At 37.7% G+C, this 19,420-nt stretch overlaps 1 protein-coding gene across 2 annotated transcripts in view; it reads left to right on the top strand.

Moving 5' to 3' along the window:
- TAFA5 (TAFA chemokine like family member 5) overlaps positions 1–19,420 on the top strand; it is a 445,571-nt gene that overhangs the window by 192,991 nt on the left and 233,160 nt on the right. For both annotated transcript variants that reach the window (XM_075857218.1, XM_075857219.1), the window contains exon 2: positions 12,061–12,210. In XM_075857218.1, the coding sequence (XP_075713333.1) occupies positions 12,061–12,210 (150 nt within the window). The remainder of the gene's footprint in view (positions 1–12,060; positions 12,211–19,420) is intronic.

Genomic DNA, 19,420 nt, shown 5'->3' with positions numbered 1-19,420 from the left:
AAATATAGCAGTATAGCAAGGGAGGTAGAAAACTTTCTTGTAAACGTTTGTTGCCATTTATTGTTAAGGTGTGTTTATCTTTTCGGAACTCATTGAATGTCAAGCAATTAAATGTTCAAACCAAATCTAGATTGTCTTAAAATCAAAAACAAATTCAGCATTTGTCTCTGTTATAAATAGCTTGCTACAGAAAACAAAATATGATTTGCAAATGCACATGTTGATTCGATGAAACAATTATGTCCTTTCCCAGGAAAACTAGCATGTTGTCATTTTTCTCTACTGGAGCAGAAACAAACCTGAATTTGAATCAGTCATTTCTTCCTCTCTTTTTATCTCTCACATTCATCTTTCGCACAAAGAACCATTTCTTTTCCTACCTACATACCAATTATTATAACAAGTTGAGCTTTTGTCTCCTTTCCCTTTTCCCTCTAGAGAAACATAATAGACAAAGTAACTCTCTGTAGCTTCTTGTACCATATTCAATTTGGTAAAGATGCCGTTTTTGAAATTTTAATTTCTAGTAGTGCATAGGGCTAAGACCTTTATACATAACAATAATTGTGTGACCACATAACATAAATACTTTGTACAGCATTCCCCAACATTCGTTTTCTTAGTATAATGATATTGCACAGATTGCTCAGTCTGTAATTTTAAAGGTACTTACATAAATTGTAGCTTTTAATTTGCACCACGGATGTTGACCTTAGCCAGATAGGAATTGTGAGTTTTTTCAAAACCAAAATAACAACAGAAACTCAAAGAAAGCTTTTAAAAAGGTTTCTTCAGATATGCTTATGATGGCAGTAAAGGTAACTGTATTTTCCCATGACTTAAGGGTAAAAACATACTCTATGTTCTCTCTTTAGGGGGCATGGCTAGAAGTGTTGGTGGGGCACTGCCCCGTGGTTAAGGAAAGACTAGTTATAACTTTGGTTTTTTAATGAAAAAAAATACTAACCTATTCATAAGTGCAAGTCTATATACTCATGTTTAGAACTGTTCTTGGTTAAACAGTTATTCCAGATTATAACTTAAGGTCTCCAAAGATATTTATTATTTGAAACATCTTATTCTGCGTCTTACTCGAAGTTTAGTTGCAATGCACGGTAGTGACAGAGCAGCTGTTTAGAGTCATGCAGCTGTTTATTTTTTGCATCATGATAACTTTTATGGTCTGGTACCTATGATACCAGGATTAAAAAAAACAGGCAGCACAATTCCTATAGCACCTTCCTTTCCCATTGTTTCGGCTAGGGTCGAAAGTACTGGGTTGGCCCCAGGACTTTGGTGCCTTGAGCTAGCCCAGTGGTTGATTAATTGTACAACATCAGTGGAATAGGAACCAGACAAATAATTTGGAGGTTGGAGATACAATTACTAAGGGTAACAGCCAACAGTCAAATAATAAGTTCCAGGGAAGAGGGGAAGGACTCACATAACAATGAAACAGCAACAGGGATGTAGTAGAATCTGGTACGTGGTACAATTCCGGAGGTCAGTAGGCTAGTCAGGTATTCCAGGGTTTGGCAACAGTGATATAGCAGAGTTGGATATGCAATGCAGATGACAATCGAAAAGAAAAGTCATAGACAAAAAATTTAGATTAAACACAGTAAGGCACAGGTAGATACTAGCTAAACCAGATAGGGAAATAAACAAAAACATCTGGCACTCTGACTGGTTGGACGGCCGTGCACTTTGCGCATGCCCGCCCGAGATCCCTGCCAGCCTTGCCGAGGCATTGATTGCAGTGGCTAGCAGGGTGAGATGGCACTGGATCACAGTGGGATAAGTATGTTACAGTACCCCACCTTTAATAGGGGCCACTGGAATTAGGTAAGTATGTTACAGTAAGGGTATGTTCACACGGCCAAATTTCAGACGTATATGAGGCGTATTATGCCTCGTTTTACGTCTGAAAATACGGCTCCAATACGTCGGCAAACATCTGCCCATTCATTTGAATGGGTTTGCCGACGTACTGTGCAGACGACCTGTTATTTACGCATCGTCGTTTGACAGCTGTCAAACGACGACGCGTAAAAATACAGCCTCGTCAAAAGAAGTGCAGGACACTTCTTTGGACGTTTTTGGAGCTGTTTTCTCATAGACTCCAATGAAAACAGCTCCAAAAACGGACGTAAAAAACGCAGCGAAAACGGCGCGAAAAACGCCGCGAAAAATGCGAGTTGGTAAAAAAAACGTCTGAAAAGCAGGGTCTGTTTTCCCTTGAAAACAGCTCTGGATTTTCAGACGTTTTTGTTGACTACGTGTGAACATACCCTTAGTCTTTGAGTTAGGATAAAGGTTGAGATCTACTGTGATGTCATTGTAAGTTCCTTTTATGATCCAGCAAAAACTATTAATCCAGGGCACTGCCAATTTATTTCTATCTTGCTTAGGGTAAAGATTTACAACACTAATATTTTTCAAACCAACGATAATTGGTTTAAAAATTTTGTGGTCGAAAATTTGGATGGACATTTCGCTCAGTACAGTCCTCGCAGCTGATGGAGAGGAAATCGCTCCCTGCTCAGTGAGGACATCTTTTTTGGAAATTTTATTGCAAAATATTATTTTGAACATTTGCCTTTTTCCATTACAGTTTTAAATAAAGAACTTAATGTCTTTAAATAAACTTCCATGTATACTCAGAGGCGTAACTTAAAGCCCCAATAAAACATCTGTAATAGGGCTCAACCCCTACCATGAGGCATTCATAAAACTGGTGTCTTCTTATATAGCAGATCACTACTTCTGCACCCCTATGGCTACGCCCCTGATTATCCTTGTGCTTTGTCCTTTTTCCCATTAATTTTTTTCAGGAAAGTTTTTATTTCTTATATTTCTGTTTGCAAACTAGCTCTATACTACTTTAACAGTTAACAATTTCTGTATAAGACTTCAACACCTGTATATGAATATGTGAATGTTGAATACAATTTAAAGTTCAATGTATTTAAATCTGTGCAAATACATTCAAAACTTACAGATATATTGATGATCAAAAAGCTGTAAATAGAGATAATGTCTGATTCACATACTACTTGATATAAATCTGGATTTATGTGCGTGTGCAGACTCATAAGACTTCAGATAATGAAGTAGAAAATGATATCTAATCTATAAAAAGGGTGCCATACTAGTGTATATTGTACAAACTATAAAAGTAGAACTGTGGAATTAATTGGATAACAGTTGAGAGATTAACTGAGTAATGGTGTCTTATGACACTGATACAACATGTTTGAGAGGAAAGAACGCAGTAGTGATTCATTGCTTTACTAACCCTGAAAAGCATCTTTGATTTTCATGTACTCCAGCAGAGACAGCTGCCCTTTTCATTGCTGATCTTGTTTAATTTGGTAGACTTACCATGCTCTGTACAGCACAGAAATTTTCTGGAACAAGCCTTTAAGATATAACTCAAATTAATTTCTTTGTATCTGCTAGAATAATTAGAATTTCCCAAAGTTCTTAAGCTGTGAGAGAGAGCAACTGGAACTACTTCTGTTATAGTGAACTGCAGTAGTGTTAAAGTGTTGTTCCATGTCCAGAAATTGGAATACCATGATGTACCGTCAAAGTTATGTCTAGGTGCAAACCATCCAAATAATTCAACCTTCCATCATCATATGGAGCATGTAGAATATTGTAAACACAGCATAAAGAAACATTATCACAGAAAAGAACTGACCACTTGTTTAAAGGGGTTGTCCACTACCGGACTACTGATGACCTATCCACCGGAAAGATCATCAGTATATGATCAGTGCGGATCCGACACCCGGACCCTGCACCGATCAGCTGATCCGGTTGCCTCTGGGCACCGGATGTTTTGAAGGGTATGCAGTAGTTGGAGCCAGAAGCAGATGGCACCAACCACTGCATAGCGACCATTCGGCAGAACTGCGTCTCTGCTCCTATTCACTTGAATAAGAGCAGAGCTACAGTACTGCAGCTCGGCCACAATTCTTTGACTGGGCCATCTGCTTCCGGCAATATCGTCTGGTGCCTGGACGCAGCCGCAGCAGCTGATCCGTGTGGGGTCCATGTGTCGGACCCGCACCAATCATATACTGATGACCTATCCGGTGGATAGGTCATCAATTCTCAGAACATGGAACACCCCTTTAATATCATGTATTTATCTGTCCCCACTGAATTGATGAACCATGTCACATAAGATAAGAGCAGTAAAAAAGCATATTTCTTATTATATGGAAGCACCTTTCGAGCAATTGCTAACAGATGTACAAATCTACTTAGTTATGCTCTTCTATATTGTAACATTATTAGTTGTTAAATTATGTAGCATTTTCTTAATCTTACGGCATCTCTTATGTTCACATATGCAGTAGGGATTTCATGACTGGTCTTTTGGGCCATCAAACTTTCTCTCCAGTACCTAGGTATATAACCCTGTGTGGAGCAGTATTTGTCTAAGATCTATTTGGTAGCTATCTAATATGAGATCTGCTGAATATATGGCCTTTCGAGTGCATGTATACTAACCTGTAGACTTCCCTGCTGTGTCAATGGTTGAGATGAATGACCCTGGTAACTCCACGACTCATATTGTACCCATTGTGTATCTGCAATCCTCCTAAAGGTTTTAGTTAACATGGGGGATAGGGTTATATAGTCACTATTTTCCAGTGGTTAGCTACTTGTTCCATTCTACTGCACTGTAGGTACTGCTGTTATGATCCTATTGACTCTCAGCAACCCCCTTCTTCCTTTGATGTAAGGGAGCTATAACAAATTGGCCATTCTATGTAACATTCTTTTTCTGCACTGAATTCTCCTTCTAAAGAACATGAGAATGAAGTGAATTTGATTATTCTGAACATCAGCAGCAAACCAACACTTTTAAGTTAATTTCCAGGAAATGTGCACTCTTAGAGTTACCTGGGATCAGCTTGGTGCTATACGAGTTATTACAATATGGTTGCTGTAGATTATTCATTCTATATCTTGCTTTATAAATAGTACATTTATGTTTTTAAACAGTTATTGGACTTGGATTGCCATCAAAATTTTCTAAAAGCGAAGTCTTATTTTTTGAAAATAAAATAAAAATTGGCCACATATAGTGTTTATTTATGTACTTTACCTGTATCTGCACATTATAAATGATTGGCACTTCCTGTATTATCTTATTTTGTATAATTTCTACATTATAGCCACATGGGGCTGTTACCACCATAACACCTGTTTTTCTATTTCAACGAATATGTCACACACTACCTTTTTATGGTCTTTTTCTTACCTTAAAGAGGCTCTGTCACCAGATTATAAGTGCTCTATCTCCTACATAATGTGATCGGCGCTGTAATGTAGATAATAGCAGTGGTTTTTATTTTGAAAAACGATCATTTTTGAGCAAGTTAGAAACAATTTTAGATTTATGCTAATTCGTTTCTTAATAGACAACTGGGCGCGTTTTTACTTTTTACCAACTGGGCGTTGTCCAGAGGAGTGTATGACGCTGACCAATCAGTGACCAATCAGCGTCATACACTTCTCATTGTTCCAGCCCAGCTTCTTTCACTGCACAATCACGCTGTAACAATGGGCTGGAACAATGAGAAGTGTATGACGCTGATTGGTCACTGATTGGTCAGCGTCATACACTCCTCTGGACAACGCCCAGTTGGTAAAAAGTAAAAACACGCCCAGTTGTCTATTAAGAAACTAATTAGCATAAATATGAAATTGCTCATAACTTGCTCAAAAATGATCATTTTTCAAAATAATACCACTGTTGTTATCTACATTACAGCGCCAATCACATTATGTAGAAGATCGGGCACTTATAATCTGGTGACAGAGCCTCTTTAAATATGTTTCTATTAGCAGGTGCATACAGTTATGTGACAACTAAATGTCATCGCTGTGGGAAAGATTTAGAAAATATCAGTTGGACGTTGCTTCCTGGCACCTAACTAAATTTAAGTAACTGTAAATTCTATAGCTACAACCATGGCAGTAATATGACGTAACATAGACTGTGGCATGATACAAAGCTATTTTTTTATTTTTTTAATTCTCAGCTGAGTATACTGTCTTGTTCCATTTCCACAGACTACTGAATTCTGTGACACTTTCAGATGTGGGAAACACTTATCTATATGATGGTACATATCTTTTGAGAAGGAACGTTTACAATAAATCTGAGAAAATATTGAAATATTTTTAATACAAATGATTTCATGGAAGAAATATCATTTTTGCAAAGCACATTGGCATGAAATGACTAAAAAGCTTTCAGTGATTGAGGGTACTGCTATATTTTTATTGCAACAAGCATGGCAAATTCTTTTATGTTTTATCTCAGTGTTACTGTAGTTATCTATTAGCCTTTGTTTGACAATCTACTATAGCAAAATTATTAGGCAGCAACTGCTTTTCACTGTGCAATTTGGCCTTCTGATTTCTCCATTTTTCAAAGACGTGCATCAGCCAGTGAGTGATTATCCTTTTCTTGTTGTGAAGATTATAATTTTCTGCATGTCTGGTGTAGCTAGTAGGGATAAAAGGATGTTTTCAAATCCATTTAAATGGAAAAAAAATCACAGGAAAGTCGATTGTATGGAAATAAACAATGAGAAGATACATCTTAGCTTTTTTCTCACAACTATGAATAGATGACTAAAAATCTCTTTTGTGCCACTGTGAATTAGCAAGTAGGGATTTTTTAAATAGTGATTCCTTCATCATTAAATAGTCTTAAGGCTGGGAAAGTAGACTGTTTTTGTCAGTCACTTAAGTCATGTACATAAATGGGAATTTTTACGAAGCTTGAGGAGACTTTCAGCATTTCATTTTTATTTGCACTGTTAATGAGGTGTTTCCTTCTTGAAGCTCTTATTTAAAGAATGATGGTAATTGTTTTGCCATCCTTGCAGGGTGTTTAAGGAAAGCTTTCCAGACAAGACACAAAGAAAACAATTATCGGTGGTAATAAGAGGTCCATCTTGCATTCCAAAGACATCTCGCAAATGCGTCATGCTTTAAAACCCTTTTTTTTCAGCGATTCCTTAAGCTAGAACATTTAAGGCTTTGTTTAATTTGCACTAGACTGACCTTCCACTTGTTCAAGGAGTTTAAAATAGTTAGCAACAGTGATGACAAGTTCAATGAATATTGGACTGGGGTGGCTAAATATCAGTCATGTAAATCAATTTATACTCACTCACCATTACATTTCTGTTTTGCAATATCAGTCCATGGACTCTGGTTCATTAACCTTTCTAACAGAGCAATGTCATCAGTTACTCAGAGGAGGATTTAACACTTAATTCTGGTGTTGTAAACAGATGATAATGATAGATAGATAGATAGATAGATAGATAGATAGATAGATAGATAGATAGATAGATAGATAGATAGATAGATAGATAGATAGATAGATAGATAGATAGATAGATAGATAGATGCATACCTCCCAACAATCCCGGATTCAGTGGGACAGTCCTGGATTCTGGGCGGTATCCCGCTGTCCCGGGCGGCCGGGGGTATGTCCCACTGTCAACTGTATCTAACCATCAGCTCCCTGCTTCAAAATTAGTTCAGAGCGGAGAAGCAAATGGAGCTCTTCCGCTCATTGAGGACTCCCCGGGCACATCACTACTTTAAGCGCTGTGCTCGAGGAAGCCCTAGACATCACTGCTCACATATGAACAGTGACGTCAGTGGCTACTCCTTGAGCATAATCCCCGTGTCGATGATCTGGCCAGGGACTCAGCTCCTAGAGGAAACCCCTAAGGTCACTGTTCATATATGTACATTGATGTCAGGGGCTCCTCCTGGAGTGGAATCCCTGGCCAGAGTCGGCAACGGGGATTCCGCTCAAGCCGAACCACTCTGGCTGTTCAAGCCTATGCTCTGGCTGGGGATTCCGCTCTTAGTGGGAGTCCTAATGGCGCTATCTACAGGGGGGAGTGGTACTATCTTCAAGGGGGTGTGTAACTATCTACATGTACACTGTGGCACTACAGATGTAGCCGTCTTTACCTTGACTTTTAACCCATTAAATAAACAGTGACTAGATCCCTTACCTTGAATTTTTCAATGACTTTTCAATGGCTTTTGTTGTGTGATATCACGCTGCAGCAAGTTATCAGAATCAAGTTAAAGATAGCTACATCCGTATATAGGGGCACTATCTACAGGGGACCATGTGGGGTTATTTACATTGGCACTATCTACATGGGCACTGTGTCACTATCTACAAGGGCACTGGTACTAGGGGCAGCTAAGAGGGCATTATACTGTATAAGGGCAGCTAGGGGGCATTATACTGTATGGGGGCATTATGTTGTATGTGGGCAGCTTTGGGGCATTAAGCTGTATGGGGCAGCTATGGGGAATTATACTGTATGGGACAGCTATGGGGGCATTATACTGTATGGGGAGCATTATACTGTATGGGGAAACTATAGGGGCATTATGCTGCATGGGGGCAGCTATCGGGCATTCTGCTGTATTGTGGAATTTGTTTAGGCATTATACTGCATGGGGGCATCTGTATGGACATTATACTGTATGGGGCATCTGTGTGGGCTTTATTATACTGCATGGGGGCATCTGTGTTGGCTTTATACTGTATGGGTGCATCTATGGGACAGTATACTGTATGGTGGCAGCTCTGGGGGCATTATACTGTATGGTAGCAGCTATGGGGGCATTATACTGTATGGTGGCAGCTATGGGGGCATTATACTGTGTGGAGTCAGCTATTTTGTATTATACTGAGTGGGAGGCACTATGGGATTATAATACCATGTGGGCTGAACCGGGTGTGTATGGAAGGGGATTTGGTGGGATTAGAGACGTGGCTTAAGAGAAAAAAAATTGCTGCATCGGTTGTCACTCTTTGTGATACTTGAAAGTTGGGAGGTATGCAGATGGTTAGATAGATAGACAGAGAGAGAGACAGATACATAGATAGATAGACAGTCAGACAGATAGATTTAAATGTGGGCATTGAATTCAACTATTAGCAGGAACCAATTGAAAAGCCCTGATCTAATGTATTCTTTATTATAAAAGCGTCATAGAAAGAGGTACCCTACATGAAATGTATTAATACTAATAATTATTATTAATATATACAAGTTAACATAGTCTAAGTTAGGTGTAACCTGACGGCCCAGTGGTTAACAGTTCTGCCTTGGTATGAATCTAACCAGGGGAACACCTGCATGAGTTTGTACTAACTTCTGTGGGTATTTTACCCATGTTCCACATGCTGAGGTTAGCGGTAATTTTGTGGAAATGGCTCCAGAATGTGTATGTGCTTGTCTGTACTCCTGAAATATAGAGATTAGACTGTGAGCCCACTGGAGACGGATACTGGTGAGTGTATGATTACTATTAGAGCATTCTCTATACAGTGCTGCAGAATATGTTACCTCTGTGTAAATAAGGAGATATATGAAATGACTATGGAGAATACAGATGTATCCAATTGTGAACTCTTCATGTAATTTATAAACTGTTTCATTCATATATGGTGGATGTATGACAGTAATCACATATAAGAAATACAACAAAAATGGTAAATATGTTTTTTTTGTTAGTTTAATTTTGTACGACTTTTTTGTAATATATTGTCTCAGCAACAAGCCATATTGGTACTAATTATATTTTTACTCAATTTTGAAGATTAAATCCAATCAGCTTTTACTTCTGAAGCAAGTATGTCGTTATGCATATGCAAAACTGGTCATATAATTTAATTACTTTTCTATCTAAATGAGAGATTCTTGTTTCAATTTCGAAATTCATTCTATTTTCTTTTCATCAAAACATTACATTAGCATGGTAGATACTTATCAAACCAGACTTTATAAAGTATTCTAGAAAGAGAAGGAAATGGACACTAAGTCCTGCTACTGCATTAATACTGAAAAAAAGCAATTTGTCTATATATATGTCTATATATATATATATATATATATATATATATATATATAGATGTGGCAATCTTTAACTTGATTCTTGACACGTTTAAATACTCTATGGAGAGAAACTTTAACTTGATTTTTTCAATAGCTACTGTTGTGTGATATGATGCTATAGCAAGTTATCAGAGTCGAGTTAAACTTTGCCACACCTGTATATATATATTCTGACTTTCCTCAACCTTTCAATATGGGTGGTGTGGATTTAGATCACTTACCCACATCAATGTCCACATCTCACTATTCTAGACAGGTAGGATGTGGAAATGTGAATGTTTATGTAGATAATGCCACTGTGACAAGCCTGAACTAGGCCAGAGCAAGTGTTGTCATGTGTACATAGAAGCAGAAGGTTTTACTCCTACAATTTCAAGTACTGATAAGTCAGAAAAGACGATAGATTTTAAAAAATGGTCTTCCGTTTTTTATTTTATTATTCACATAAGCTTGGACTAGGCTATAAGCTTCAAGTTCTGCTGGGTGCTGAAAAGAGACTGCTCATTCATGACTATAGAAGCAAGAGCAACTACGTTTGTATTCTGTAAAGCTTAAACGTCTGACAGAGACATGTGCGGATCCAAATGGCCATTTATAGTACTGTGTGTGTATTTGCGTGTACATTGATATAACTGGTGATTGGACATACACAAGACCTTCATGAAAAAAATTCACCTCATAGAAATCAGAAAAGGAATTATTGACATAAGAATTTCTCAACAGTGCAGTCTGAGGTTTTAGTCCTTAACTTCATGCAATTATATCTCGGCATAGAATGAATATATTAAAAATAATTTTTAGATTTTTAATTTTCATGATATGGCCTCTATATTTCGTCCGGTAGGACTCCTGTAAGGGGTAAAACAGCTGAGTCAACTATTAAAGAAAAAAAGACATCTTCTGCTTATGAATATTAAAGGTTATATACCGTTGCTCGGTTCATTGGTACTTAAAAAATTCAAGTACTTGATCATGTAACACTTTAATGTTTAATTTGCAGTTTAACAGCTTCACAAATGTGGGTGTAAATCCTTAACTGAAAAGCACAACAACAAGGATAATGACATGTAAAACATATGCAGCTTTATTTTATGACCTACTTAAAACCGATTCCAAAGTTTTAGTGCTGAAATTCACATAATGTAAGAGCCAGTTCTGGGATACTGATGTAATGTAGTTTATGATAGTCTTTATGATGTGTATAGTCTAATATCTATATGAATACATGTATATATATATATATATATATATATATATATATGGTCATGTGGAGCTTTAAAAAACAAACAAAATATGTTCTATGTATATAATTATACTTATTCTTCATATAAAAGAGTAAAGAATTCTCGTTGTTTATATAAACAGAATGATTAGAATTAGGTGAATAGCGGTTTACATTTACAAGTTCTATGTACCTGAAGAAAGTTTAAGAAGCAGTTGTATTACATCTCCAGCGGATGTTATAAATAATAGCAGTTGCCTCATTAACAACAGTTTTTCACCTTCATTAGATACTGCATAATTTATACATTTCACACCTGGGAAGATAATAATTCACAATTACAATAGAACTCGAAGATATAGACAGTGCAGACTAATGGATTCAGGCAGAATAAGAACAGTTCCTGTTGGGCTTGCAAACTACAGCCTGTTTGTGAAGTCATCTCTTTCTATTGGTCCTGTCACTTCATTATTTTTATATATATATATATATATATATATATATATATATATATATACACATTTCTGCATCCTGTTGGTTAGTAAAGTATACACTCACTTCAAGAAGCATATCTACATTTTACCTCTGTACGAAACTACATCAAAGTAACTCTGACCTGATTGACCCAACTCTCCTTTTGTAGGCCAATAACAATTTTCTTGACAGCATCACTTTGCTGGGTTTTGACATGTCCAGCTCTGAGAAAAATGATATGTCACCTCAGTTTGATTACATCCTCCAGCTTATTTCCCATTTGTAGAGAAGTGGCTTTTGCTGCATGGGGCCTCACTCTGTTTACCTATAATTGATTGCTTATAGTACCTTCTCTGACATTGGTACCTGTTGCTCGCTCTTTTTCAGGTCAACTGGCTGCAGGTACGTGTGAGGTTGTTACATTCGACAGAGATAGCAGTCAGCCCCGAAGGACCATAGCCCGACAAACTGCTCGCTGCGCATGTAGAAAAGGACAGATTGCCGGCACAACAAGAGCAAGGCCAGCCTGCGTAGATGGTAAGAATGCTATATTATAATGATTACTATTATTGTATTACCTATATATGTGCAAAGGTTCTTAGATGAAAATAGCCTGTGTTTTCTGAAACATTTGTAATGCATACATGTAGAAGACTATATGATACACGTATGCATTTCAAAACATGTTTATGTTTCTCAGCGGTGTGTATCAAAGTGTTGTGTTATAGCCGTACAGCTGAGGATAAAGATGTAAAAGAGCAAGCCAGACGTTTAATGGAGCGTTCTAATATTCTTTGAATTCTGAATAACTGGACTCAAAACATTTTTGAATAATGCAATAAAAATGTAGCTTATAAGATGTACCCACTGCTACCCGATTAGTAGCTTAAAAAATGCATTTTGCTCCAATTCAGATTCAGAGTTTTAATGCCACCCTTAGGCGAATGTGGCTTCTCCTGCGTGAAAGCTAATGTTGTTGGAATAAAAGCACTTGCAGCATTGTTAGAATAGTATTTTATTCTTTATTCCTAGTATTTTGTCTCATTAAAATTATCACTGCGTATAACTCACTGCCAAATAGTAGCAGCCCGGAGCCTCCTCACATACTCATCCTGAGAAGACAATGTTTGTCTTTAGAAAATATAGCAATTTTGTGTGGGATAAACAAGATATAATTGTCTTACAGGTACTGTCATTTTAACGGGAGGTTCATTTCTTTATACTTGTAAAGAAAAATCTTCCTGAGGAAGCAAAGCAGACGTCCTAAACCTGTCATGGCAGAAGGCTGGTCTTGTCTCTATTGGTTTTACCTGCATTAAAGTGCACCTACTGATACAATTGGTTTCCAAGTACCAAGCAGCATATATCATTTTGTAATATACTTAGGTTATTATTTATTTTTAGTTCATAGCACGGTTCTTTTGTTACACTACGCACATATACTTATAAAAAATCGTAGAGACCAATCTTCCTATCTAGATCAATAAGAACCATGTATATAGATTGGCCCCCTAGTGGGAGCAACAGGCAAATAAGACGTTTAGTATGTGTGTGGTGGGGGGGCAGAGGTATGGTGCTCTCTACTATAGAAAAGGAGCACTACTATACAAGGAACATAATCCAAATCATTTATGCTGAGCATTTTTTAGAGGAAAATTGTAAGGGTATGTAAACTTAAAAGCTTGGCTTACAATAAAGGTTACTTAGGAGTGCGGAGAAACGCACAGGATTAGATAGACCAGGTTACCATGCCACAACATTGAAGATTAGTGAAATTGTTCCAACGTTTGTTGTGTGCGAGGTAAGCCTCTGAGACTAGCATTTAGAAACCTGCATAATAAACTGGTATAATTAACGTTTCAACTTGATTAAGTACCTTAGAAGAAGTTTTTTTTTAGTAACTTTGCGCAATTATTGGTTTATTTTCAATGAATACAAGGTTTGGTTATAGTGTATCAGGTTGGATCTGCCATGTGCTATTTTATGGTGGATTCTTTTTTAACATAACAAGGTAGTTACTGTTTCCCATGGGATGAATTTTCTATTACAGAGCCATACCGTATTTGTCTCATATAAAACAATGAGAGCTAAAATAGGTATTAAAGCATTCAGCCTCCATTGTTTTCTAAAAGCTCCGTAATGGCAAATCTGCCTATTTGGCAAAACACAATTCAAAGCAAAATTTCAAGTTTTGCTCATCTCAACTCTCATTTTAGATGTTTTATAGAAATTGGATTGAGTACTTTATTATTGTGCTACAATCACAAGACATAGCATGGTGGATAATACTGTTACACATAAACTCACTGAACAGTCACTTTATATAGGCAACTGTGTTTTATAACACAACAAGGTTACAACCCCTCTGTGTGTTTGGACAGTAAGGGCTGGTTCACACAGAGTTTTTTGGCACTGTTTTTGACACAGAAACTGCAGTGGAAAAACGCCACAAAAAATGCGGCAAAGAAAGTGCATGCAGGTCAAAATCTGACTCAAAATTCCTGAAGGAATTTTGAGGCAAATTTTTCTGCTTGCAAAAAAACTTTGTGTGAACATACCCTAAGGCTGGGTTCACACGACCTATTTTCAGACGTAAATGATGCGTATTATGCCTCGTTTTACGTCTGAAAATAGGGCTACAATACGTCGGCAAACATCTGCCCATTCATTTGAATGGGTTTGCCGACGTACTGTGCAGACAACCTGTCATTTACGCGTCGTCGTTTGACAGCTGTCAAACGACGACGCGTAAAAATACAGCCTCGTCAAAAGAAGTGCAGGACACTTCTTTCAGACGTAATTTGAGCCGTTCTTCATTGAACTCAATGAAGCACAGCTCAAAATTTACGGCTGTCAGAGAAGCCTCGCAAAATGCGAGGAGGAGCATTTACGTCTGAACCGAGGCAGCTGTTTTCTCCTGAAAACAGTCTGTCTTTTCAGACGTAAATGCCTGCTATCGTGTGAACATACCCTAAGAGTTGTGATTTACAACCCTTTCACACCAATCTCTGTCTTCTAGTCATTCATGCAAATAAAAGACTCTAGAACACCAATCCCACTTGGAATGTTAATTTCAGACTATTACTTGTTTCCAAAATTGCACCAAAAACTGCCATGTGTAAACCTGACATTAACCCCTTCAGGACACAGCCTTGTGGGAGCAGCCAATTTTTTCAAATTTGACATGTCTCAGTTTATGTGGTAATAACTTTGAAATGCTTTTACCTATCCAAGCGATTCTGAAGGTGTTTTCTCGTGACATATTGTACTTTATGTTAGTGGAAAAATTTGATCGATAAATTCAGTATTTATTTGTGAAAAACACCAAAATTTAGAGATAATTTGCAAAGATTAGCATTTTTCTAAATTTAAATGTATCTGCTTGTAAAACAGATAGTAATATCACACAAAATAGTTACTAGTTAACATTTTCCATATGTCTACTTTATGTTGACATTGTTTTTTGAACATCTTTTTATTTTTCTAGGACGTTACAAGGCTCATTACTTTATCAGCAATTTCTCACATTTTCAAGAAAATGTCAAAAACCTACTTTTTTAGGTTTTGAAGTGGCTTTGAGGGCCTTATATATTAGAAATACACATAAGTCACCCAATTTTAAAAACTGCACCCCTCAAAGTTTTCAAAATAGCATTTAGAAAGTTTCTTAACCCTTTAGGTGTCTCACAGGAATTAAAGCAATGTGGAGGTGAAATTTATAAATGTAATTTTTTATTTTTTTTTATAAAATCCATTCTAATCTATTTTTTCTGTAACACAGAAGGTTTTACCAGAGAAATGCAACGCAATATTTAATGTGCAGATTCTGCAGTTAGAAATATCCCACATGTGGCCTTAGTGTGCTAATAGACTGACACACAAGCCTCAGAAGCAAAGGTGCACCTAGTGGATTTTGGGGCCTCCTTATATTCTAATATATTTTAGGCACCATGTCAAGTTTGAAGAGGTCTTGTAGGGCCAAAACAGTGGAAATACCCCCCAAAAAGACACCATTTGGCAAACTACACCCCTTAAGGAAATTATAGAGTGGTATAGTTAGAATTTTGACACCACAGTTTTTTTTCTTAATTTAGTTTAATTAGACCGTTAAAATGAAAATAGATTTTTTTTCCAATAAAAATATTTTTTAAAGGCATAAAGGAGAAAAAGCACCCCAACATTTGAAAAGCAATTTCTCCTGATTACGGCAATACCCCATATGTGGAAATAAACTGCTGTTTGGACCCACGGCAGGGCTCAGAAGGGAAGGAGCACCATTTGGCTTTTGGAGCTCAAGTTTTCCTGGAATGGTTTTTGGATGCCATGTCGCATTTGCAAAGCCCCTGAGGGACCAAAACAGCAGAAACCCCCCAAAACTGACCCTATGTGGGAAACTACCATTCGGGAAACTACAGCCCTCAAGAAATGGAATTAGGCTGTGAAAATGAAGTTTTTTCTAATAAAATTTCGTTTTAGTTCAGATTTTTCAATTTTCACAATAAATAAAGAAGAAAAAGCACCCCAACATTTGTAAAGCAAACTCTTCTGAGCATGGCAATACTCCAAATGTGGGTGTCATGTCGCATTAGCAAAGCCGAAACAGTAGAAATACCCCAAAAGTTACCCCGTTTGGGAAACTGCACCCCTTAGGGAATCTATCTAGGGGTATAGTGAGTATTTATAGAAAAATACCTCAAACTGTTAAGCGGGTTCTCCCGGGTACGGTAATGCCATATATGTGGATGTAAACTGCTGTTTAGGCATACTGTAGGGCTCAGAAGGGAAGGAGCGCCATTTGGCTTTTGGAGCGCAGATGTAGCTTGGTAGTATTTCTGTTTGGGGTATTGCTGGTATTTCAGTTTATAATGTGGGGCATATGTAATCTGTGCGGAGAACATCAGGGCATAATAAGAGGGTATAATAATGCGGTAAATAAATAATAATCCACAGATGTGTGGCCAGTGTCGCACTGATAAATGGGACACAATCTTATCCGCTTTTGGAACACTGCACATTTTGAGTTGCCAAATTCTGAGAGTCATAACTTTTTTTGCGACAAAGCGGTGTAAGGGCTTATTTTTCGCGGGACAATGTGTAAAAAAAATTTTGTACCATTTTGGGGTTATTGCATGTTCTGCAAGTTTTTGATTACTATTTATTCTGTTTTGTGAGAGGCGTCGCGACCAAGCAACAGCAATTCTGCTATTGTATTTGAATCTTTTTTTAAAGCCTACACTATAAATTACATTAAATTTTTTCTGTGGGTCGATGCGATTATGGGGATACCATATGTATATATGGTAGTTTGTTTATGTTTTACGCTGTTTGCACAATAAAATCCCTTTTTTTTTAAAAAAATATTTCGTTTTTGTGTTGCCTTTTTCTAAGAGCCATAACTTTTTTATTTTTCCATCAAGAAAGTTGTGTGAGGGTTTGTTTTTTGCAGAACAAACAAGTTTTTATTGGTATCATTTTTGATGGAACATGCAACTTTTTGATCCCTATTTATTCCATTTTTTGGGAGGTGAAGTGACTAAAAAATAGCGATTCTGGTATAGTTTCTTTATTATTGTTTTATACGACGTTCACCCCGCAGTATAAATAACATTATATTTTTATAGTTCAGGCCGTTACGGACATGGCGATATGAATTATGCATAGTTTATAGTTTTTTTCTAATAATAAAGTACTTGATAAGCAAAAAAGGGCGATTTTTTTATTTTATTACTTGAAACATTCTACAACATTTTTTTTCCTTTTTTTTTAGTCAAATGTTCGGCCGTTGTTATAATACCCTGCATTTCTTATGGATTGCAGGGTATTATACCTGTCAGTTTCACACTGACAGGCAGCGTATTAGGTCTTGCCTCTAGCAGGACCTAATCGCCTTCCGTGGATGGCAGACCTGTAGGCCATCGGTGCCGATGTTGTTGTATCTCCTTAGATGCAGTGGTCGCTATTAACCACTGCATTCAAGGGGTTAATCGGCGGGGACCACCACAGTGATCCGACCTGATGTCTTTCCTCAGTACTAAGGCTGCTAGTAGTAGCCAGTAGTGAGATGCCGGGCATAGGGGCATCACTGTACGCTCCGTTAGGATAATAGGTAGATTAACGAGCTGTAGGCATAAGGACCAGCACTACAGCCTGTTAATCTACGTGGGCTGGTAGCGAAGTGGTTAAAGTATGAATTCTATGAGGTTCACCCTTCATTCTGATTGTTAAGCTCATTAAAATACAGGGAAACCACGATATGAATTACATTAAAAAAACAAAAACATATAGTGCACATTGTATCTGTTAGATGGTTCTAAAATGATCTATGCTAATAAATACAAGCACAGTTTTATGACAGATGCTCTTGAATTGTATTAGGGTCAAGTATGAAATGTCACTAGTGATAATTCCTCAGTAAATTTGCTCTTAGTATTTAACGGCATTTGTATTTAAGAATTACAGCTAAATCTATTTCTACTTTTGACAGAAGCATTTTTTTTCCATTTGTATGTGTTTTTTCTGCCTCCTATTGATTTTAATGGGAGGTCAGAGGCAGAAACCGCTTGAAGACCATCAGCCCCCCACTCACAGTAATGACCATCAGCCCCGCCACTCACAGTAAAATGACCATCAGCCCTCACTCACAGTAAAATGACCACCAGCCCCCCACTGACAGTAAAATGACCATTAGTCCCCACTCACAGTATAATAACCATCAGCCCCCTACTCACAGTATAAAAACCATCAGTCCACCACTCACAGTAAATTGACTGTCAGTCCCCACTCACAGTAAAATAGCCATAAGCCCACCGCCCACTCACAGTATAATGACCATCAGTCCACCACTCACAGTAAATTGACTGTCAGCCCCCACTCACAGTAAAATAGCCATCAGCCCCCCCAGTAAAGTGACCATCAACCCCCCCCCATAAAGTGACCATCAGCACCCCCACTAAAGTGACCATCAGCACCCCCAGTATAATGACCATCAGCCCCCCCCGTAAATTGACCATCAGCCCCTTCCCCAGTAAAGTGACCATCACAGACAGAAGCTAATTCCTTCTCCAGCAGTAAGCTGATTGTAACAGCATAAAAGTTTTCTTACTGTTGGAGAAGGAATGAATACTTACGCTGCCCAGGACTGCAGCATTAATGGTTCCTCTCCCCGTCAGGCTCTTCTGGCGGGAAGTGGTGGGCGGTACTTGTAGCAGACGTGCGTGCGTCACGTCTGCTAGAAGCATAGGTTGAAGAAGTAAGTGTATGGGGCGGAACTTGTAGCATATTTTTTTTCTGGCATAGGATGAGTGGAGTGTCGCGGCACGGTTCTCACGGCACCCCGGTTGAGAGCCACTGCTATATATAAAGGCAGAGTAGATGGCTGTTTTTCGGTGTTGCATTTACAAATGATTTTGGCTGTCATACAGAATTGTTCCACTTACACAAAGCCAGTTCCTATTCTGAGTGCCCACTGCACGAGGAGATGTACCCCTGTCTGTTACATCTCCTTTGTTCATCTATGCATGCGTATGCCAGCAAGATCATGTAGACCTGTGACTATTACTGTATATATGAATTCAAAATCAATTGGTTAGTCTATAAAATAAAAAATTCTATCCGTAATATTTTGTTTGCACATTCGGATGTGTGTTAGACTGTTGCGTCCTTCTCGGAGCATCTGCAATAATTACTTTTACATGTAACATTTTTTATGGTAGTTTATGCATTCACCCTATTTGAATTACTTAGGTCT

Source organism: Rhinoderma darwinii, chromosome 3, assembly GCF_050947455.1.
Source record: "Rhinoderma darwinii isolate aRhiDar2 chromosome 3, aRhiDar2.hap1, whole genome shotgun sequence".
Classification (NCBI taxonomy): Eukaryota; Metazoa; Chordata; class Amphibia; order Anura; family Rhinodermatidae; genus Rhinoderma; species Rhinoderma darwinii.
This window is presented reverse-complemented; position numbering and strand designations above follow the sequence as displayed.